The following is a 22,316-nucleotide window of genomic DNA, read 5'->3' as shown; positions in this document are numbered from 1 at the left end:
CGCGGTAAGGTATGCATGAAGATATCATCGACAGATCGAACTGATCAGGTCCCATCCTGAGTAGATCCCGCGGTGTGAAACTCTGTAAGCAGGTCGGCAATTGAGTATGAATACCCGTCAGGCGTGAAACGCTTTGGATGAGATGTCGAGAATCTACCAAGGGGATACATGTAGAAGAATGAAGAACTTCAACGAGCTTTGACGGAGGGGATCCAGACTCTAGCTCAGACGTATTCCACCAAGGATACAGTGAGTAATGTAGTTCGCCAAATGCCAAAATTTATTTTCTATCCCATATCTATCTTTCTCCACACCTACCATCTCACCCACCTTCAACCAAGCGATCCAAAAAATATATAGAAAGCAGACCACCAGCGCGAAGGGTGTATCTCATGCAATCGCTGGGAGGCAGCAGAGCAAAACAATTAACAATGCCGGCGCACTATGGAAACAAAGGGGAACCCCAACAAAACGTAGCCTAAGTTAAAACGCCGCAGACCCGAGTGCCTGGATGATAAATGTAGAGCGATTCGTTCGCTTGGGAAGGGAAGAATGAAGATGGGTGGTAGTAGTGGGTGCTGATAGACTGGCTTCAAATACTAGCTCGGCGGGGAGCCATCGTACGCTGTAATTTCCGCTTCTCTTCCGTCTCTTCGGGAATCGGGAGAGAGCCCTCATTCCTCAGACGGTCGAGGAATTCCTTGCCGTACGCGTACCCGAGCTGATAGATCTCGTCGAATTTGCCAAATTCCAGCGTACCATAGGGGTCAATTGGTGGACGCATGTACAAACAGCCTGGGGTATTTTTCGCGCGCTCGAGGTTGTCGATCGAGGAGACGTAGGCCAGACGGGCTTGGATCTCGGAGAGCGTGGGTGGGTTCGGGATTGCAGAGAATGGGTTCCATCTGTTGAGAACGGACCAGAATCCAGATAGGGAGTCGCCATAGCCTTGGGGCGTGTTGTCGTCGATTGAGCCAACATCTACGGCGAAGATAACATCGGCACCGAGACTCTTCATATGTGCGACGGTTAGGTTATCAATGTATCCACCGTCGAGGAGCATGCTGCCTTCGTCACAGATAGGAGGAATCAGGCCGGCCAGAGACATCGAGGCGCGAACGTAACGCCACACGTAGCCAGATGAGTGGTATTCGGCGCGGGAGCGACTGATGTTTGTCGTGTTACAGTAGAACTCGAGCCAGAAGTCCTCGATCTGGCTATCACCAAAGGTCTTGAAGATGCCACGATTGAACTCGTGGCCGGTCGTATATGAGACAGTCGGGTAGGTCAAGTCCAGCGCGAAACGCCACATGCTTCCCATGCGACCGGAAAACTTTTTTGCACGCCCATACATCGGAACCACATCTGCGTCTCGTGCATACAGGGCACCGATGAAAGAGCCGATGGAAGTGCCGCCGATGATGTCAATCGGGATGCCAGCTTCTTCTAGAGCCTTGATCACGCCCACTTGGGAAATACCCCGGGCACCTCCACCGCCGAGAACAAGGCCGACGGACTTACCACACAGCCGCCGGGCAAGACGGTGGAAATCACCCTTGAAAGGAGTTTGCGGCGAATAAAGCGGGGATTGTTGGATGCGTCGAGAAGTGTACTTCTGGATCTCAGCCTGCAGGATTTGCACTCGCTGCTTGAGCACGGTGCCAAACTTCTTGGTCTGCGGGTGAGAGGGCTCAGTTGTGAGTCGAAACGCCATTTGGATATGGTGATGGCCGCCATTGATCCACACCCGGTTCTTGAGCCAGCGACGGGTAAGTCCAGGTGAGCAGTACCGCTCAGCGTGCAAAAGAACAAGTTCTTTTCGGGCAGTTGTCTTCATGCCGAGAAGGAAACGCTCATATTCTCCGATTCTAGGGGAAGACTCGGCGAGACCGACCAACAGAATTGAGTCTGCCTGGGCAATACAAGTCTGCGTCCAGGGGGCGTTGACATTGGTGTCGGCGATGTAGAGCACGAGTCCGTATTTCTCCTCCAAGTCAGCTAGGTACTGAGAGAGCTTCAGCTTCCCCATTTTGCTGAAAGCGTGCCTTCCCAAGTGGTTCAGAATAGCAGCCTGGTTGAGCGAGGTCACCCCTCTGGTCACACCGATCTGGTGTAGTGCATTGAGTAGCCGATGCCCAAATTCAACCACGGGAACACCTGCGGAGACGGGAAGAATCGCTACTGTGCGAAGGTTGACGGTTGATTTTGCGGTCTGAACGCCACCGACGTGACCCTGCTCGATGACCTTCTCTGATAGCGGATGCTCGACCAGATCACGCATGCGTTGGGCAATCAACTTGGAAATTTGAATGGTAATTCCAGGATGTTCTTGAGCCAGACTGTTGAACAGCGAGCGGGGGAATTTGGCCAATTCGGTATCTCGAATTGCATGGAGGGTAGCAGGTCGAGTAGACTCAGTCATAACCTCTAATTCACCCACACTCTCGCCCTGGCCGTACTCACCGATGACCGTCATTTTGCCATTGGCGTCTTCCAGCACAGACCTCAGACGGCCATTTAGGACGAGATAGATGGCATCACTCTCATCGCCTTGGTGGTAAATCACTTGGCCAGCATTGACCTGCGCCCATTCGAGAGCGAAATCAATGTGCAGCAGTAGACGTGGCAGAAGACTAGTCAATCGCTTGGCTAGAGTCAACAAAGCAATGGGGTACCTATCCGCGATTCGCTCAAGAGATGCTCGCGGGAGGAATCCTACATAAACATCCGTTTTGGCGACAACATCTGTGTAAGAACGGTAGGACGCGAGGGCACCAACATAGCCTTGCATGCAACCGGGTTTGATCAGGTAAAGGGACTTTCGTGACTGATTCTTGCGTCGCGAGTCGCCGGCAACGTTGGAGGCCGAAGTGCGCGAGGAGCCTGTGGTGGTCCGTCTCAGCTTTGGGAAAAGCTCGCTCTGGGCCTGTGAGATTGGCCCATTGGATGGACGGGAACTCCCAACAAGATCATCGTCACGATCACTAGCCGGAATGCCTACATCCAGGAATCCATCGATCACATAGTAGAGGCCAGGATGTCGCTCGCCCTGTTCCACAAGAACCGAACCCTGTGGGAAATAGACGACCTCTATATCATGGCGCAGTTCCTCTCGGAGGTTGACGAGTGGCGAGGTCCCACCCGCACTAGTGACAGACATGGACATCATGGACTCGGTCTCGCCGTCTCCCGATCCCTCATAGGGGTCAATAAACCCAAAAGCATTCGAGAAAACGGCCTTCTGTCGACGAGAATCATAAGAGAGCAGCCTGGGCGAAACATCGCCGGAGACGTGGCCACCCTTGCCCAGCGCATCGCTGGTCCCTTCGGTCAAACCAATGGCCTTCATTATACAATCCAAAATAGAGTCGCGGAACAGGGTGTCCTCATCGATCGAGTCCTTGCGCTGGAACGGCGATGGGTGACCTTCTATGCCGGCAGGTCGGAAAAAAGGGCGTTCCCTCTCAGTCAGAGGACTTTGAATCCGGGCACCTAGATGATCATGGCGCGGTCCAAACCGGGACAGCTGGATAGTTGACAATAAATCGCCGGGACTGACCCCCATCGTATCCCTGTCTGTGAATATACTCGGTTGTCTTTGCGACGTGAGGGCAATGGGGCGGCTGGAGCCAGCCATGCGGGCTTGCAGGACAGCTTCCTTCCTCAGGGAGCTGCTTGAGCGGCGCCTCCGTCCAAAAGACGGGTTGTGCAGGGCGATTCCCTTGCCAACTTCTTCGGGTCCCAAGCGGTCTCGTTCTCGCATAAACTTGTCCTTCAGACGATCCAATGCGCCTCCTCGGAGATCGTTAGGCAGGTCCCACGAGGTGAACTTGGAGATCTGCCGCTCAATTCCGAGAACATCAGTTGTCAGACCCAGGTAGGAGTAAGCAGTAGCGAATGTTACACGTTGAAGACGTGTCAGGATGACCTGTACGATATGTGCGGTTGCCCTTGGGTAGACCCGAGTCAAGCGGCGGAAGGCACTCGCAGGAATGATAGCAATTGTAGTATCAACAGTGGCTCGGGCGACAATATCTGGATGGACAGACTTGCGGCGGCTCTTATTTTGTCGGTTAGGTTCGGGCTGCGGCGTTTGGCTGTGGATGTTATGGCTTTCTCCAAGGTGAAATGGAGGAACTACCGGCAGGGTATCGGCGTGGCCATTGATAGTCGCATGGGGATCACCATGATCCCGAGCGAGGGGTTGGGGGCTGCCCATCATCCCTACGCCAGGGCTGGCAGGAACAGAGTCAGCACGGACATGGGAAAGACCGAGCCCTGCGCTAGACGTGCTAGAGCTAGAGCTTCGCGAGTTGTGTAGCTGAATGTCTTCCGTAAACAAGGACAGGATTGAAAACAGAGACGACATGGAAGCACCATTCTTCACCTCCGTGAGCAATTGATAGCCCTGTCCGCCATTTGCATAGCTGTCTTCCTCATCAGAATTAGCATCATCGCCCAGGTGTAAATTCTCCTCGGATGAGCTCGTCTTGTGGCCCTCGCGGATGGACTTGACGAAGATCTGCACCATCCCATCTACCACCAAGCAGAATCCCTTCTCTTCCTCCAGCATAAGTGTCTCTCCCGCGATCAACTTCCTTGTTTGCATGGTCCGGGTCAATTCGTGAAAGACCGGCCGCTCCAAGTAACCGAAGACCTTAATCGCGCTGAGGAACTCATCGAGGTAGTTTGCCAGCCCTGGTTTCGAGTCGCCTTCTTGTATATCTGGGAAGAGGTCGATCTGCGCTTCTTTGCGTTGGGGCTCTGGGGGTAGGCGGCTATACATGTTCAGGAACCGGTATCGGATGAACCAGCTGACAGTCGAGACCAGGGCGAGAATGATCAACATGCTAAGAGAGAAAGGAGTCGATCAGCCACAGTCAAAATTCAGGGATATTGTTGTGAACGTGGGACCAGAAAAGAACTCAATAACAATCAAATAACCTACAGGGTAGTGAAGTTCATGGTGAACGTCAGGCTCATCGAAAAGAGCGTAAACAGCCATGTAGGCAGCGTGATGGTAGAGAAAGTAATGACCCAGTATAACCCGCGCGGGATCACCTGAAAGATGAAGGTCAAAACCCAACCAATCCACCCCGCCATAGTCGAGGGAGTTGGCGGAGGGAAGGGCCGGGGGTGGGTGGAAACGGCGGATAGAGCGCTACCACTGGCAGCGAGCAGGAAATCGGAGGCAGAGGCGGCGGCGGTGTTCAGGCCGGTTGACGATGAAGTAGTCGCTGCCGTTAGGCTGAGGGCGAGGGACGGGGCCAAGCGGTTGGCCATGGCTGGCGACCAAAGAGGGGCGCGGAGGTACAAACCTGGTTAAGCTAGGACCGGGCTCCGCTTTCTGTATCCCCGACGTCAGGCTAACTCAGAAGCCTTGGGGCCCAAAATCGGAGTCGCATCGGAAACGTGCGGGCCCTGTCGGCGGTGGATGGAGGAAAATGAGGGGGAGGAAGACGCGGGGAGAATCAGCAGGTGGTTGAAAGCTTGGTTGTTTGGGGAGTGAGCTGCGGCATCACCGACCGAGGCAGGCGGTGGTTGCGGCCGATCACGCGCGGAACAGGTAGAAAACAGGAAGGGACGAACGGGAGGTGGGTCGATCACAACGTGCCTTGAAGAACGCGTCTGGTTTGGCTGATGTGGCTGGTTTGGCCGGATAGTACTGGGCGGTAACTCCATCCCCACAATAGCATCCATCAACTCTGGTTACTTTTATTTTTGGTTTGGGCTGTCCAAATTCTTGGGGGTGTATCCATCATTATATATTGTCCTCTCCTCCCCCGAGAAGCTTTCAAATGGACTATTCCCGTCCCGGTTTCCTACGCCTGCGGTGACAGGTTCATCCTGCACAGCTTTGATATGCTTTCTATCAACTCTTTCTTCCACGCTCCTTGAGCGACTAGGAATAAATAGATAGGAGATAATTACCTAAAAATAAAAGGCCGAATGATGCTCCAATCCAATCATAACTTGCTCCAAACCGTCTAGTTCCCCGCCGACGAAACCGGGGGCTTCTGGTGCAGGTTGATATAAAAGAAGTTCTTTCGATTACGCCATTTGAAGTCTGTTCAAGCGACTTGGTATTAATCGTGTATATGACCATGGCCTTAGTCGGTGGCTGCTGCGCAGAAAACACCGGCGATCAATAACAGATGCATACTTCCATACATACTTTGATGAGCGCAATCGATGGGAGACTACTAACAACAACCCAAGAGATAAACGAAAAGAAAAAGAGAACTTAACATCTACTTTAGATTAGATAATGGGACTGTCCAAATGCACATCATCCCACAAAGTTAATCGCCGTCCCGGCGACGATATTGGTCTTGGGGTTTGGACGCCTTATTTCTCGCGCTTTGAGGGCAAATACCGCAAAATTCAACCAATCAAGCTTATAAACTTCTATAAAATGCATGCCATTCCCGCCATGGGCTTTCTTGGATACTCGACTGGATGAGCTGTGTACTGTACTTAATTCTCGTCATAAACCTGTATATTAGGGGGTGTCTTCTAGGTTCCTCTTTGCATCGGGCGCAATAAATCAATTGTTGACAGATGGCTTCTAATATGATACACAGGGTTTAACAAAAGGTAGCCGATTGTATATGTTGCGAACATACGATTTCTGATCGCGATATATTTCCCACCATGTCCTTGCTTGTGTTCCCGCACTTGGAATGTTGTGCGTTCGAGACATCCTTGTACCCAATTACCCCAGTTTTTAGGATTTTTCTGAACCTAGCTTAAGACCACATGGCTTAACAAAAACAATAGATTGAAACATAATGGAGTAGTGTGAATGGAATACTATATATAGCTAGCTACCTATAACTACAAGGTGACGTGTGCTGTTCCCTCTTGGCCCGAGCTCTCAACCCTCCACGCGGGCTCAATACACCTCCGGCTTGGCTTTCGGCACTGACTACATCCGCCGGGATTCTCTCATGCTTCCGCCTCCGCTTTCACACCACCTCCTTCTCTTCTGCATCCAACTTGCCCTACTCGTCCTCGCTTGCTTCGATTTGGTGGTCTCGGTGGTCCAGAGACCTACCGCGGTGATGTTTCAGGTACGCTGTGCATGGACGCGTGACTGGAAATCCAGATCCAGCCCCAAGTGCGCCAGGTCGCGGCGTTCGTTGATTAACTAACATCTATTACCCAGCGGCTCCGCGACGCCATCGACTCTCGCATCGCCGAGGAACAGGCGCGTCAAAAGTCTGCTCAGGACAATATCTCCCGATCGAATTCCGCCCGCCGCCCGCTCAACGGCACCCTCCCCTCCGGTCAACGTTCCCGCCCCAGACGCAACACGGGAACCCCTGTTCGCGGTCCTGATCCCAAAGAATTCGAGGCTGAATTCGCGATCGGAGACGATGAAGAATCGAGTCGCTCCGTTACGCCTCGTCTAGAGACGCCAGATAATGGTTCGGAGGCGACCACTGTCGTCGAAGGCGATGCAGAGGACAGAGAGGACAAGAGCAAGACAAAGATAGCCCCCGATGAATCCGAAAAGGACGCTGCTCGGGCTCCGGACACGGAGTCAACTAGCTTGGCGCCGACTGAATTGCCGGCGGAGGTGAGGGGAAAGCTGCGGAGGCTCGATAAACTCGAAGCACGATACCATGGTATGGATGTTTCCGATTGTTTGGTGTGAAAGAGGGTCGGTCAGTTAACAAGAAGACGTCTCTTTCTAGAACTACTCAAAGCATACCGCACGGCGCATTCGCGCGTCCTTTCGATCGAACCGTTCGAAGCCGCCCTGCGCGAATATACGCCCCTCAGTTCGATCGCCGAACCGAAAGCGCTCACAGAGTATCTCAACCAGATGTCGTTAAAGAGCGACATGGTTGTGGATGAGCTGAAGCGCGTGACCACCGACCGAGATGACTACAAAAAGAAGCTGGAAGAGGCTCAGAAAACCGTCAAGGCCGCACACGACGAAGTGGCCGGGCTCAAGAAGGAGAGGGAGACGCCTACAAAAGAGGCGGAGAAGTCCCCTGAGCAGAAGGAGGAAGCCAGCGAAGAATTCTTTTCCTTCGATAACGAGGTTCCCCGTCTGGAGGGAGAATTGAAGGAAAAGCAGCAGGAGGTCGACACTCTCAAGATCGAAGTGGATAGGCTCAAGAAGGATCTATCCGTCACCCGCGAGTCTACGGAAGGGATGGTTCAGAATCTGGAAACATCAGCTCGTGAGCTCGTTGAGTTACGTGACACCAAGGACAAGCTGGATGCCGAAATCGAGGCATTGAAGACTTCGAAGCAGAAAGATGTTGAAGGGCTCAAGGCAAAGCTTGCGACAGCCGAGTCGTCTTTGGAAAAGACCACATCTGAGGCCGAAAAGCTGAAGACCGAGCTGAAGGAAAAGGGCGACGAAATCGAGAAGCTACAGGCTCAGGCCGCAGAGGCGGACAAGACGGCAAATGCGGACCCAGATCCTACCCTGGTCTCACAGCTGGAGGAGGCCAAGAAAGCGAAGGATGCCAATGAGAAGAAGATGGGTGTTGTCCAGGGCTTGGTGGACAGTCTCCGGTCTCAGCTCAAGGAAACGGAGTCGAGCGTGTCGAATTTGAAGAAAGAGGTTGAGCAAAAGTCCGAAGGCTCTACTAAGCTGCAGAACATTGTTGATTTCGTGGATGAGGGCCTGAAGGGAAATGCTGCTTGGAAGTCCGCCAAGGAGAATGTATCCGCTGGAAAGAAGGCCGATTTCGAAGAGATCCGCAATAGCCTGGCCCCGGCCGAGGAAACCGCTGAGTCGAGCTCTCTTGTTCCGACTGCCGAGGCGGAGACACAACCTGCTGCAGCGACCGCTAGCACTGGTGCTGCTGGCGGAGGCGGCAAGAAGAAGAATAAAAAGAAGAAGAAGGGAGGAAAGTCTGTAGAGGAATCATCCAAACCGGCAGAGACGGCTGCGGCAGTGGAGGCCGCTCAAGAAGAGTCCACATCTGCGGTTTCCTCTGACGACGTCGACGGACTCAAACAAAAGATCGAGTCGTTGACTCAGCTTCTGTCCGAGAAAGAGGAAGCGATCGACCGTCTCATCGCCACGCTGAAGGGCGAAGCAGATCTGAAGGAGGAGATAGAGTCTCTGCGGGATGATCTCGTCAACATCGGACAGGAGCATGTCGAAGCCAAGGACAAGATCAAGGAGCTGTCCGCCGAGAAGTCTGCCCTGGAAGAAACCATCAGTAAGCTCGAGAATGAGCTGGCCGAAGTCCGCACCAGTAATGCCTCCAGCTCTGCTGATTCCGAGAAAATGCACAACGACCTCAAGGATGAGTTCGAGCGTCTCAAGACCCGGTCGGCTACATTGGAGACCGATCTTTCCGCCGCACAGCAATTGGCTGCCACGCGGTTCAAGGATCTCACCGACTTGCGTGAGACTCTCCAAAAAATTCAACCTGAGCTGCGCAGCCTGCGCGCTGAATCATCGGAGTTGAAGACACTGAAGGAAACTATGATCAGCAAGAACGGTGAACTGAGGAACCTCGAGTCTAAACACGCGGATCTCCGCGCTGAGCTGAAATCTGCCAAAACCAGACTCTCTGAGCGTGACTCGGAAGTCAACACCTTGAACAAGAAGATTCGTCAAGAAACAGATAGTCGTCTCAAGGCCGAGGAGCAGCTTACCGTTGCTCAATCAGATCTGCGCTCTGCCGAAGCCAGAAAGCAGGACGTTATCAACGCCAGAGACAAGACTGTGGGAGACCTCAGCAAGGCTCAGGATGGTCTGAAGAGCTCGCGGGTTAAGATTCGTGAGATGGACGAGCAGATGTCCCAGTTGAGCAAAGAGCTCGAGGGTCTGAAGGAGGAAATTCAACTGAAGACTGCACAGCATGCCAGTGCCCAGAGTCTGATGGGTAGTATGCGTGATCAAACTGCCGAGATGGCCATGCAGATGAAAGAAGTCAAGGAGCGGTGCGATAGTTTGGAGGAAGAGCTGTCCGATGCCCACCGCTTGCTGAGCGAGCGGACCCGCGAGGGCGAGACCATGCGGCGGCTGATCAATGACATTGAGAGCCGTGCGGAGGCCAAGGTGCGCGACTTCAAGGAGCGCATGGAAGCCGCTATTGAGGAGCGCGACCGTGCCGAAGATGAGGCAAGTGCACAAGGCCGTCGCCGTGCCCGCGAACTGGAAGAGTTGAAGGGCAAGGTACGCGAAGCGGAACGTGCACTGCGCACAGCCGAAGAGGACAAGGAAGATCTCGAGCATTCGCAAAAGGACTGGCGCCGTCGTCGCGATGAGCTTGAATCCCACGCGGAGCGCTCTACACAAGAGCTGACTGAGATCCGCCAAGCCATGGCCGGTCTCCGCGAGCAGCTTGACGAGAGCGAGCAGCACGTACGCGACCTTGAGAAAGAGAAAGCCGAGCTTCGCCGATCTGTCGAGGAAACCAACAACCGGCTGGAAAAGTTACGCCGATCGCATAAGACGCTCGGTGAGGATGTGCGTCTCCGTGGGTTGGAGTCTGGCCGCCAATCGTCCCGGTCGTCGATGGACTCTGGTACTCGCCGGCCCAGTGGCGTCCTTTCTCCTCCAACTCAAGAGCGCAGTGTGTCTAGTCGAAGAAGTGAGACCCCCTCTGGCACTGGCAGCGGCGGGGCTAGTGGGTCGATCGACTACATGTACCTCAAAAACGTTTTGTTGCAGTTCATGGAGCAGAAGGACAAGAGTTACCAGAAGCAGCTGATCCCTGTGCTGGGGATGCTGCTCCATTTCGACAGGTAGGTCTCCCCCATTCTGTTTCTCGGCCCCGTCCTATACTAACGTTGCCCAGAGCGGACGAACAGAAATGGATGTCGGCCATCATGTCCCGCTGATTTCGACGCTTTGCATCCTACCTACTTATCTACCCATCCTCAGCCTGTGATGAACAGGCGAACAGGCCCACAGGTGTGCACATTTTATTTGCTTCTTACGTGTATAATATCCACCGTTGCTCAAGTATTACTTAGTCTCTGTAGAGACAATTCGAGTCCCAACGTGCTCAGTGCATTCATCCTCTACGCTCTCATATCTGTTCTCGTCCGATTAATCGGCTTACGCCCTAATGTCCCTGCTGTAATCCGAGTGGGTCGGTGTCTCCATCCGCCACACCGGCCCCTCCGTAGTCTCGGGAGGCTCCGAGGCGCTCATAAGAAAACCATTAAAATCCGCAGAACCGCAACTGTCAAAACTTTCCACTGCGCCCGACAGCTCCCTTGCATCCTCCCGCGCCAACTTCAAGTCGCGCAATGGCTGACCAACCCACTATTCGCCTCGCTACGGCAGAGGGTACGTACCAATTCCTATCCCATGCCTGCGACTTGGCCGCGCATTCCATTTACACCCATCCCTTTCCCTTCGTCGCATTGCCCCACTAACTCCGCCTACTAGACGTCCCCCTCATCCTCCAGTTTATCTGTGAGCTCGCCGACTATGAAAAAGCCCTCCACGAAGTCGAGGCCACTGAAGAGTCCCTCCGAGCAACCCTCTCCTTCCCCAATGACCCGCCCAAACGCGGCTCCGTCTACACGGCTCTGATCACGCCCCCGCCAACCGCCGAGACTCCCTCCCCGAAGCCCGTCGGCATGGCTCTCTTCTTCTACAACTACTCTACATGGCGCTCCGCACCGGGCATCTATCTGGAGGACCTGTATGTCCAGCCTTCGGCCCGCGGCAACGGCTACGGCTTCAAGCTGCTCAAGTACCTGGCCAAACAGGTCCTGGAGGTGAAGGGCCGCCGCTTGGAGTGGAGCGTGCTCACGTGGAACACACCTAGTATCAAGTTCTATGAGCAGGTCGGGGCAAAGGGTATGGATGAGTGGATGAAGATGATGGTTGAGGGACCGGCCCTAAATAAGTTGGCAGAGGGTGTATAGATCTAGTGGTGTACTGGAGTTTCTATATGATTCATGTGTGATGATATAACATATTTGGACAAAAAGGCATCGAATTTACCCTTGTATCCTAGTCTTTAAGGCCTCTGTGTAAGTAATGATTAATTACTCTTCCGAAAATGCAAAACCACTACCTGCTGTGGACCAAACAGGTATAAATTTTGTCGATACGCTTATTTCCCACGCCGCTAGAACCATCTCTAGGGCTATGGAATCAAGGTCCTGTTAGCTATTCGAATATACTGGACGCGGATAATCAAACATTTAGAAAGCAAATAAACATAAAATCATGTATCCGAATCATCTATAATCTTTTGTCTTTTTTCGGTGATAGTTTGACTACCTACCTCAGCCACCGGGAAGACATAGATGAGAGACTAGAGAGGAAGAGAGGGAAAGCATGTTGACTGCGGTCAACTGTGATTGGATCTAACTTGTAATTCAAAGGCTGTCCATGCAAATGAGCCATAGGTTATGGAAGTCCCTCCATTTCCCTATTCGGGCAGACATAGCCTCTCGTGAGAAGTGCGAGCGACAGGTGTCAGCCACAAAGACCCAATTTTGCGAATAGCAGATCATTCCAAATCAACATTCTCATAGTCTGTCAACGAGCGCAGTTCTAGCGCATTTATTTGGAGGGCGGGCTGCTTATGCTGACGGAATTGCTGGGTTAATGCAACGATTTACAAACTCGACTTTGGATAGCGTAGCCTGTCAAATTAAGTGCAAGCGCATTCTAGAGCGAAATTAGCGAGGCTAGAATTTCTCTGGCGTGGATGCGTCAAGATTGGCTTCCAAACCGCGGCTCGATGTCTACCGAACGGCCGAGATGCCCGGTAGCGAAACGGAAGCAAACGCCTCCAGTAACAGTTCATGCTAACCCCTTGGGGGTAATCACAGCCTTAAAGCTGAAATGACGGGCTTGACCTTATATGGTATAGAACTCAAATATATATGGACTGTTTATTCAAATGTCCGGGGCGAATTCTCTAACTTTGTTCAATTGAATTATTCCCATCGTCTGGATCAAGAAACGACTTCAAGATTAATCTTAAGAGTTTATACTTCGGACTATACTTAGGCCTCCGCTTACTAGTTCTGGAATCTTGCTCCGCGCAAGAAAATCCTAACCTTACGACCCAAAGTGGTCAATTTTGTATATCCGACCAGATTGAGAACAAGAAACTCCAGGGCTGCCAATGCATTGCAGACCAAATTCACTGCGATAAATGCCCATTTAAGTCATGGTATAATCGTACCTTGCAGCCTGTTAGCAGGCTAAACGCCTATGGCCAGGGATGTGTCAATGATAGTCAACCATGTTTGCAAGATGAGAACTGTTCGAAGCACACATCAAAGACAGAACAATTCTGTCTGGGTTATGAACGCCTCGGGAAAATTAATTATATATGGAACTCTTCAGTTTTCTGCCGCATTATTTTGCCGGTTATGTTGTAGTTCATCCATCTATAACGGAGGACATGCGAATGCATGACAACTTCAGTGCTGCACTATCTCGAATTACGTGTATATCTGCAAAGTCTTAGCACTCTATGAAATAGTTTTAGGCTTCCGCTTTCCCTGGTACATCTTGAGTGACGTGCTTGAGCTGCAATCTGAATTAAACTTGATTTCGAGAGTGCTCAGATCGCCTGATAGATTCGCGGATAAGTACTCCGGCATATATATCAAGCACCTGACGTACGCCACTATCGCTGGGGTGACCGCGGGATTCCAGGAAACGAAAGTAAGAGCAACAACTTATCGAACAATAGCCAAATTTGCGCTGTTTGAGTTCCTTCGCCCTCCGTGAGACCCGCGTATGCATTGTTGGACTGCGAGACAACTGCCCTACACCGGGCTAAGCTTCGCGGTGACGTCGTTCAGCCGCCCGCAGATCGGACCTGCACCTCGGGACTGATCAATCTTCCCCCCATCCTCTTCTCACGTCCCTAAACACCCCCGCGATGGCAACTGCGAGCGAGGCAAACGCGTTGGGGTATAATTTGAAGGTGGACTATGTCATACGCTACAGCTTCGGCGATGTAGGTAAGTAAGCCTCCACTACGCGGTCTGGAGTTGCGATCGGAGCAGCTGAATGAAGCGCGGGAGTGCTAACAAGCTATTTCATTCCCCCCTACCAGATCAGTCACAAGCCACCACGCAGCTTGAGAAGCTGCTCCGGTCCCTTGCCGAGGCCGGTCTACAATGCGAGATCCGCCAGGGTGACGAATCGTCGCTGTTGGTCTTCGTTCGTGCAACGAAGAAGCGGCTGAACCGGGCGGTGTATCGGTCGCGGTGAGTGGTGACCTGTCCGCATAATCCCAGTGAGATCGAGATCGGGCGATGCTAATAGATCTTTCAATCTTGTTAGAGTGCGTGACTGGCTTTATGGCATCCGTAATGCTGAGCCTGAACCGGCCAGCTCCATCACGCCCCAGACCGAAGCGGAGCGACTCCGGGTGATCAGCCAGATGATCACCCTCCCTACCGAGGAGGGCGGCGCTGGTATCACCCCAAAGCTCGGCGAATGGAAAAACGTCACCGCCCTATTCCCTCTGCACGACGAGGAGACGAACAAGAAATGGCTGCATGAGTGGAGTCAGAAGACCTTCCTTTCGGACGACGATTTGGATCAGATTCGGAATAAGTTTGGTGAAAGCGTAGGTACACGCACCGGGCCACCCGAAGTAGACCGTCTCTCTGACATCCCTCGCAGGTTGGATTTTACTTTTCGTTCCTCCAGTCATACTTCCGGTTCCTTATCTTTCCGGCTGTGTTTGGGTTCTCGTGCTGGTTCCTTTTTGGTGGCTATTCGATTATTTATACAGTCGTCAATTCCTTGTGGTGCATCGTCTTTGTCGAATATTGGAAACGCAAGGAAGTGGATTTGAGCTGCCGCTGGCAGACCAAGGGTGTTTCGGCTGTGCAGACCAAACGGCGCGAGTTCAAGCCCGAGAAAGAAATCCGCGATGAAGGAACGGGTGAGATGCGGGGAGTCTTCCCTGCGACCAAGCGGATGCAGCGTCAGCTCCTCCAGATTCCATTTGCGCTATTCTCTGCCATTGGACTGGGTGTGATTATCGCGACCTGCTTTGCGATCGAGATCTTCATTGCTGAACTGTACAGCGGCCCTTTAAAGACCTATTTGGTGCGACAATCTACCCAACTTTATTATCTTCAATTTACTGACAGTCTCAGATTTTCATTCCGACTATCCTTGTTTCTGCACTGGTACCAACTATGAGTGCGGTGCTCATGTCTATTGCAACCAAGCTCAACGACTACGAGAACTATGAGACGAGCGATGCGTACGATTTCGCGCTGACTCAAAAAGTCTTCATCATCAACTTTATCACCTCTTATCTGCCGATCTTGTTAACGGCGTTTGTCTATGTGCCATTTGCCAGCCTCATTGTGCCTTACCTGGACATCTTTCGTTTGACTGTCCGGCCATTCGTGTCGAAAGAACATGCGACTGCCAATTGCTCGACCTTCCAAATTGACCCTCACCGTCTGAGAAAACAAGTCATCTACTTCACAGTCACCGCTCAGATTGTTGGATTCGCTATGGAAACAATCGTGCCCTATCTGAAGCAGCACGCGCTGCGGGAGTACAAGGCGTACAACAAGAAGCGCAACGGCAAGCTAGAGAAGAATGGTGACAAAGATTCGCCTGAACGATCGCCGGTAGTCACCTACGATGACCCAGATGAGGAGAAGGAATTCCTGAAACGTGTCCGCAACGAGGTCGAGCTACCCGAGTACGGGGTGACTGAGGACCTGCGCGAAATGTGCATCCAGTTTGGTTACCTTGCTCTTTTCTCGCCGACATGGCCTTTGGTTCCGCTCTCATTCTTCATCAACAATTGGATTGAGTTGCGGTCCGACTTCTTCAAGATTTGTAAGGAGTTCCAGCGACCCACACCCCTCCGGTGCGACACCATTGGCCCCTGGCTTGATACCCTCGGGTTCTTGTCCTGGGTAGGAAGCATCACCAGTGCTGCGCTAGTGTATATGTTTAACGGCGATGCTCGGACTGGTCCCAACGGAGAACCGACTGATATCAGAGGATGGGCACTGCTGCTGGTCATTTTCTTCTCGGAGCACCTGTACTTGATTGTGCGCTATGCTGTGCAGACAGCCATGACTAGACTCGAGCCACCAAACGTGCGCAAGGAACGTGCGGAGCGCTACCTCATGCGCAAGCGATATCTTGAATCAACTATCCAGGCCGAGGCGAATGAGGAGCTGGACAAAGATGATCTTGTGTCTGAGGTGCCACCGGAGCTCACCCGCTCCGCTCTCGAGGAGGATGCCCGGCACAACTCTGAACATTCTGCCGATCCCGCTGAGAGATTCTGGATGCGTCAGCGTGGCTGGACCGAGTCAGCCAAGGTGGGAGCAGGGATCATCCAGGCACAACCCTCTACGGGGACTGCGAAAAAGCAGCAGTGAGATGTGAGATGGCTGTGCGACTGAAGGTGCGGTATGCCTGACTTTCGGGCGTTGGAAGTTAGGATCGAGGAGGGGTTGGAGGCTTTTTCGGTGTGACCCACGGTGGATATACCTGCGTCTTATGATCCGTGTATACGGAAGTTGTTCCTTTTTTGGATATTATTGTCACAGTCAATCAACCTCAACGCAACGCGAATGGACATCCCGAAGCGGTCTAGTACCGTGGCACGCGATCCTGCTGCATGGTGACGTAAGACTGACTCAGCACATGGAGTAGCTTCCCATCTCTGGATCCGCCAGAACCGAAATCGAGAAATCGAGCTTGCGACCAGCGTCGCATGAAAATAGACAGTTCGAGAAGAATGAACCCATGGTAGCTTAGTATCAAATCTGGGTTGTGCTGTCTCGTTCGGACTAAAGCCCAGGTATTGGCCGTTCGCGAACAGTCCTGAAGAAGTCTTGGCCACCGCCCCCCGAAATACGGGCAGAATTCCGGAATAGATCCGGGGCCGTTGTCCACCATACCGCCTACTATATCCGGCACTCGCTTACCCAACCCACCCGCACGGGACTTACGTAAACTCCGCCATCCGCCCTGACTCAGAAATCCTTAAGTAATCTCTCCTTCCCACCTCCTGCTTACAGCATCTCCATCTGCTTACCTCATTCAGCTGTCTACATCTAAAACTACCTTCACCAAGCTCGTCTAGGGAATTGGACAAGTGCATCAGAATCGCTGCCCAATTCTCAGTCGCCTTATACCCATATATCCCCCATCCATGCAACCTGCGTTGGCGCCAGCACCGCATCCCAGTATGCAGAACCCTGCTCAGGTAAGCAGCATATCCCTCGACGCGTTTGTCATCAGATCATCTTCCCGCGCCAATGTACATCTATAACATGGGCGCATGGCACGATGGGGTTGGCTCTTCTGTGTACGATTTTCCTTCGTGCCGACGCGTCGCAGAGCGCCGACTTCCTTGCCGCGTCTCCCCGGGTGTCGCCATCGCTTTTGAGAGGATGTACTGACGCCTTGGCTATAGGACCACGCGGACCAGGGTACGTGATCTATGTAGTCCAACTTGCTAGCTAGCTTTGTCATTGTCACCAGGTCGGGGTTTCCAGGATGCTCCGGAAGGGCACCAGACACCTCTTCCGACCTTTCTCAGTGGCATCGCGAGCGATGCGGGGCACAATCGCGCGTATCAGGTGCTAATTCTAGGTCATATTCAGTGCTCCATGACCAGCTGCTCGCTGCTCAGCACAGTATGCACCGCCCCCAAGGGGGCCCGGGCCAGCAGCACCTCCAACCTAACACTGCTAGCCCTCGGGACCAAGCCAACATTGACCCGGCCATTTCGGGTGCTATGATGGCTGCTGCTCCTCAGACCCCAACCCAACCGCAGCAGGGATCACCAGAAGACGTCACTCCCAAGAGCTATGGTAAGCGGGAATTATCGACATCCAAGCGTGCTGCGCAAAACCGAGCTGCCCAGGTATGTGGTCACTCTCCGCATGCCCTAAAGTACATTGCTAACCCCACGAATAGCGTGCTTTCCGCCAGCGGAAGGAGACATACATCCGCAAACTCGAGGAAGAAGTCAAGGGTGTTGATGGTCTTCGTGAGCAGATTAAGCAGCTGCTCGGTGAAAACTACTCCCTCCGTGAATACGTTATCAACTTGCAGTCGCGTCTCATGGATGCCCAGGCAGAAGTTCCCGAGCTGCCCCCGAACATCGATCTCAGCCAGCCCCGCCATGATCTTGCCCTGGCTGCTGCAGGGATCACCGCCTCCGGCCCCCCTGGCTCCGTGCCAGCTGCTACCGGCCCCCAGACCCAGCACCCTGGGTCTGCCAACGATGATATGAACTCTCTGAATCGCATCGCTGTCGCAGGGCTGGGCATGCGCAAGCACCCTGATGAGGCCAACTTTATGGGCGGTAATTTTCAGCCCAACAAGCGTGTTCGTGGCGACGAAAACCAGGGTGACAGCTCCGATGGGATTCCCAAGCAGGAGACTCACCACGGTCTGCCAATGGCGTGATTCTTGGATCCGCTTTGCTATATGCTCCGCTTTGCATCAAATCTCCTGATCTCTCCACGTCGATTCAATATCCTCTTGGGGTTGGTTTCCTCCCGGTCATTCCACTACCGGTCCCTTTCTTCAATACCTGTCTGTTCTCGACAAACGCTCCTCTAATCTTCTCTACCCCATTTTTTGCCCTCTTCAGCAACGGGTATGCGGCGCGACACATACCTCCTGATGCCTTGATTCTGGCCTGCCGGGCGCGGTGGTGTTCTTTCAACTTTTCCCCGATTTCTTTGTTCCTAGCTGGGATGTTTTTTATGGAGTACGAATTTGAGCAATTTGGGTCTTTCAGTGGGGTTGTTTCTATCGCAGTCTTTCTGTTTCCGGTATTGATACCATTTTTCCATAACCTTCAATATCAAATAATAAACCATCCAACAATGATTCTGCTTCGGTATGATAGGAAGAGCTGACAATATTTTCATAATCATTGCGAACCTATCTAGCTGGAATTGCATAGCAAACGTCCATTGAAAGCTTATCACCTTCGTCTGTGCTTCCAGTTCGCGAACCTTACTTTCCTCGTAACCACGCAGGAGGAGAGTATGAAGACAATGCAATCATCCTTCGAAGCCCAACAAGCCACTTAAGGGCGCTTCCTGCGCTAAAAATGGATGCCAATTGCATAGACATGGCGGAGAATTATACCAAACTCATCTACTACTGCCACTCAACTACCACCTCTCACTGTTGATCCAATCCATACTCCCTAATCAGAACATCGGCACAGGTAGCACCGGTGACATACGCGGTGGCCTGGGTGTGGTTGTTCGTCAACACCGGCACAACACTCATATCAGCAACACGCAGATTCTCCATGCCAAAGACCCGGAAGGCTTTGTCAACAGCCGCATGCTTGGATCCCGCCTGGCCCATCTTCACCGTGCCGGTCATGTGCCAACTCGAGGAGACGTTATCCCGCCAGAACTGCAGAATGTCTTCGTCCGACTTCGATGCTGGCGCCATGACGGTTGAGATGGTATCTTTCGCAAAGGCAGGGTGCTCGGTTAGTTCCAGTAGATGGCGGTACATCTCAATGCACGCGCGACGGTCGTACGGATGCTCTAGAAAGTGGGGGTCGAAGAGGAGTGGCTCATCTGGGTTTGAAGACTGAAGCCGCACCTCACCGGTAGATTGCTCGTTCATGAGGAAGACTGCGATGCAGATGTAGCTATAGTCCTGGAACATCTGTGGCATGAGATGGTGCACGGGGAAGTGGGTGGCTATCTCATAGTGCGGGATTGTCTCGCGGTTCAGCAGATCTTGCACGTCGGCGGGTAGCGCCTTGAATTCGTCCGAGGCCGCGATGCGGTCTGACTTGAACCAGCCGCTGCCGAGTTGACATCCGTAGCGAGCCCAGGGTCCGGTGCCGTCTTGCTCCCACTGCTTCATTGCGGCAGATATGGCATCTGGGTTCTGGAAGAATGAGTTGCGGTCGTTCGTCTCGGGATTTCGAGTAACCAATAGTGAGGTAAAAGGGTGATCCTTTAGACCCTGGCCAATGGCAGGTAGGTCCTGGACGACGGGAATATTAAATTTCTTGAGCTCTTCCCCGGGACCGATGCCGGAATGCATTAGGATCTTGGGAGTGTCGAGGGATCCCGCGGACAAAATCACTTCTTTCGTAGCCAAGTCTGTGTTCGCTGTCAGATTATGCTTTGAGCAGTCGGGGATGTTCGCGGAGAACGTTACAGTGCTTTCCATTGGCCTCCACACCGACCGTCTTCTTGCCCTCCACGAGGACGCGCTGCACCGGACTATCAGCGATGACGACCAGATTGGCCGGTGCGTTCTTCACCAGATCCACGGCAGTGGTTCGCACTCCATCATGAGTTGAATTGACCATGAGGCTCATTCCAATGGGGTTGCCCGAGTTATGATCCGGGTTCAGCGGCAGGCCAGCTTCTTCAAAGGCATCTAAGACCAGAGGCAAGTCTGACTCCCACTCGGCCGCATACCCAACCCCCAGGGCGCCCTTATCGCCGTGATCCACAGCCTGGGGAGCTCCATATTTCCGATTTTCTGGGCGGGCGATCGCGCCAGCAAAGGTCTCCAGATCCTTGAATCGGGCTTGCATGTTCTTCCAGGCAAATGTATCGTCTTCAAGTTCCGCGGCCCATTGGTCATAATCATCTCGCGCTCCAACGGTGTACACGCCAAAGTTGATGGCAGAGCTACCCCCAAGACACTTTCCTCGGGAGTAGTCAAGCTGCCGCCCGCTGCAGTGCTCTTGTGGGGTCGTCTTGTATCCCCAGTTCAGATTGCTCTCCATGAAGGTCATCCAGCGCTTGCCAGCGACCTTGAGGGCTCTGTCGTCATTGCGCTCACCAGCCTCCAGCAGCAAGACGCTTGGCCGCTTGGACGATTTGGCCAGGGATGCCGCGAGGGCACATCCAGCCGGCCCGCCTGGTGTCAAAGTAAGCGGTTGGCTCAGAAAGATGCTATCCTGCACAAAGGTACTCACCTCCGACAACGATGAAACTGTAGGTCTGGGAAGTCATGCTGAGCGGAATCTCCTTCTGTATGGCGTGGACCCTACACGTTGCCGTTCTTCAACTGCAAGCAAAAGCAGCTTGACCATCTCCCGCGGCTGCCCATCGAGCTTATATGCACCCCACCAGCACAGCTCAGAGGCCCCCCTCCTCCTCGGCCAAGGCCAACTCCGCGGGTCAGCCTTGGCTGGGCGTACTATTACCGAACTTGTTCAGAAAAGTGGGAGTCATGCATGATAGCGACCACTTGATGGACTTGGATACGACAGGCGTCAATGAGGTGCTGGGTTGGTGCCCCGCAGCATGCGCTGAGTGAGACGATCTTCGGTGGTCCAGCCCGGGCAGATCTGCACGACGTGTCACGAGCTTCTGCAGCAGTTTGTTGCAGAAGGGACCTCAATGGCTCTGCTGAGATACCCAGCGGGTAAGGACGAGAAGAGGGTTGCGTTAGTGCCGCAGGTTAGGTTGGTTAGTTGTGGTACTCTGCGTGTTCGGGGCCCGTCAATACCGAGATCGATCCCCCTCGATTGCGCTGATTGTGCATTTCACGGTCCATCCCCGGCTCCACTTCGAAGGCGTTGAGATTCGTCACGGTTAAATTGAAACAATGTGGTCACAGACTCGATTCCAACCCTTCCGAAATCCAACGCGAGAGAGGCATTCGGTTGACTCAAACCCCCTTCAACAACCGCTATGGAATACGACTTCAGTTCTTTGAACTAGAATTTCACCGTCCGGCATCTCTGACAATGCTTGTCGACGTACTTGTGGGCAGGGTTCGTCTGCTTCTTCGGACAGACTAATCGACTATGGTGCACACTAATTGCGACTTGAATCTATAATAGTGCCTGAAAACAAGTTGGATGGATTAGCTAGGGCATGTTTGGCTCGGCTCTTGCCTATGAACCATAACCAGAAAGCAGCATGTCAACAACCTATATTATTTTCATCTCGCTAGATCCTACCTCCTGGTTTCCGGTCATTCTTGGACTGAGGAAGCCATCAATCTAGACCGCTAATTGCTCTATATAGTTAGATTTCATGATTGCTTCCAACCGGACAACTGCTACTTTCCAAACATAGCCGTACTATCTTCAAAAGGCTATTCAATTCCTGGCAGCTTTCAGCCATCATCAATAACATACGCATACGCTGTGCTAAAAGAAGATACTAGTCCCATCCAAAGTGGCGATACGTAGTAGCGACAGCGTCGTGATCGCTCTGGCGAATATTAAAAATAGTCATGTAATTACTTCAACGGTGAGAATGAAGCTGAGATGTGGATCTGCGAACCCATTCACGCGGTCCCCTCTGCAACTAATTACACGGAAAAGTCATGATTGTTAACGAGTACACCCCCACCGAATAGGACATGCGGATAATGAAACGGATTG

At 52.8% G+C, this 22,316-nt stretch overlaps 6 protein-coding genes across 6 annotated transcripts; 4 read left to right on the top strand and 2 right to left on the bottom strand.

The window, feature by feature from the left end:
- Positions 1 to 592: 592 nt before the first annotated feature.
- nte1 (lysophospholipase) lies at positions 593 to 5,283 on the bottom strand (the record flags this gene model as incomplete). The annotated part of the gene is made up of 2 exons (XM_056691223.1): positions 593 to 4,850; positions 4,949 to 5,283. The coding sequence occupies 2 exons, from the start codon at positions 5,281 to 5,283 to the stop codon at positions 593 to 595; spliced, it is 4,593 nt and encodes a 1,530-aa protein (XP_056538929.1).
- A 1,667-nt stretch (positions 5,284 to 6,950) lies between these two features.
- N7482_009098 (putative vesicle-mediated transport protein (Imh1)) lies at positions 6,951 to 10,824 on the top strand (the record flags this gene model as incomplete). The annotated part of the gene is made up of 4 exons (XM_056691222.1): positions 6,951 to 7,073; positions 7,169 to 7,631; positions 7,701 to 10,728; positions 10,782 to 10,824. The coding sequence occupies 4 exons, from the start codon at positions 6,951 to 6,953 to the stop codon at positions 10,822 to 10,824; spliced, it is 3,657 nt and encodes a 1,218-aa protein (XP_056538928.1).
- A 414-nt stretch (positions 10,825 to 11,238) lies between these two features.
- Positions 11,239 to 11,865, top strand: N7482_009097 (GNAT family N-acetyltransferase; the record flags this gene model as incomplete). Its single annotated transcript, XM_056691221.1, has 2 exons — positions 11,239 to 11,278; positions 11,381 to 11,865. The coding sequence occupies 2 exons, from the start codon at positions 11,239 to 11,241 to the stop codon at positions 11,863 to 11,865; spliced, it is 525 nt and encodes a 174-aa protein (XP_056538927.1).
- Positions 11,866 to 13,850: 1,985 nt separating this feature from the next.
- Positions 13,851 to 16,341, top strand: N7482_009096 (anoctamin family protein; the record flags this gene model as incomplete). The annotated part of the gene is made up of 5 exons (XM_056691220.1): positions 13,851 to 13,932; positions 14,028 to 14,181; positions 14,258 to 14,546; positions 14,603 to 15,034; positions 15,085 to 16,341. The coding sequence occupies 5 exons, from the start codon at positions 13,851 to 13,853 to the stop codon at positions 16,339 to 16,341; spliced, it is 2,214 nt and encodes a 737-aa protein (XP_056538926.1).
- Positions 16,342 to 17,120: 779 nt separating this feature from the next.
- Positions 17,121 to 18,385, top strand: N7482_009095 (uncharacterized protein; the record flags this gene model as incomplete). The annotated part of the gene is made up of 4 exons (XM_056691219.1): positions 17,121 to 17,174; positions 17,385 to 17,400; positions 17,575 to 17,837; positions 17,891 to 18,385. The coding sequence occupies 4 exons, from the start codon at positions 17,121 to 17,123 to the stop codon at positions 18,383 to 18,385; spliced, it is 828 nt and encodes a 275-aa protein (XP_056538925.1).
- A 729-nt stretch (positions 18,386 to 19,114) lies between these two features.
- N7482_009094 (GMC family oxidoreductase) lies at positions 19,115 to 20,931 on the bottom strand (the record flags this gene model as incomplete). Its single annotated transcript, XM_056691218.1, has 3 exons — positions 19,115 to 20,064; positions 20,123 to 20,836; positions 20,895 to 20,931. 3 exons carry the CDS (start codon positions 20,929 to 20,931, stop codon positions 19,115 to 19,117), a joined length of 1,701 nt encoding a protein of 566 aa, XP_056538924.1.
- Between the last annotated feature and the right edge of the window lie 1,385 nt (positions 20,932 to 22,316).

The sequence above is a fragment of the Penicillium canariense genome (genome assembly GCF_028826845.1).
Source record: "Penicillium canariense strain IBT 26290 chromosome Unknown utg000007l_segment0_segment0, whole genome shotgun sequence".
Lineage (NCBI taxonomy): Eukaryota > Fungi > Ascomycota > Eurotiomycetes > Eurotiales > Aspergillaceae > Penicillium > Penicillium canariense.
The sequence above is the reverse complement of the archived record's forward strand: the minus strand, read 5'-3'. Positions and strand labels throughout refer to the sequence as shown.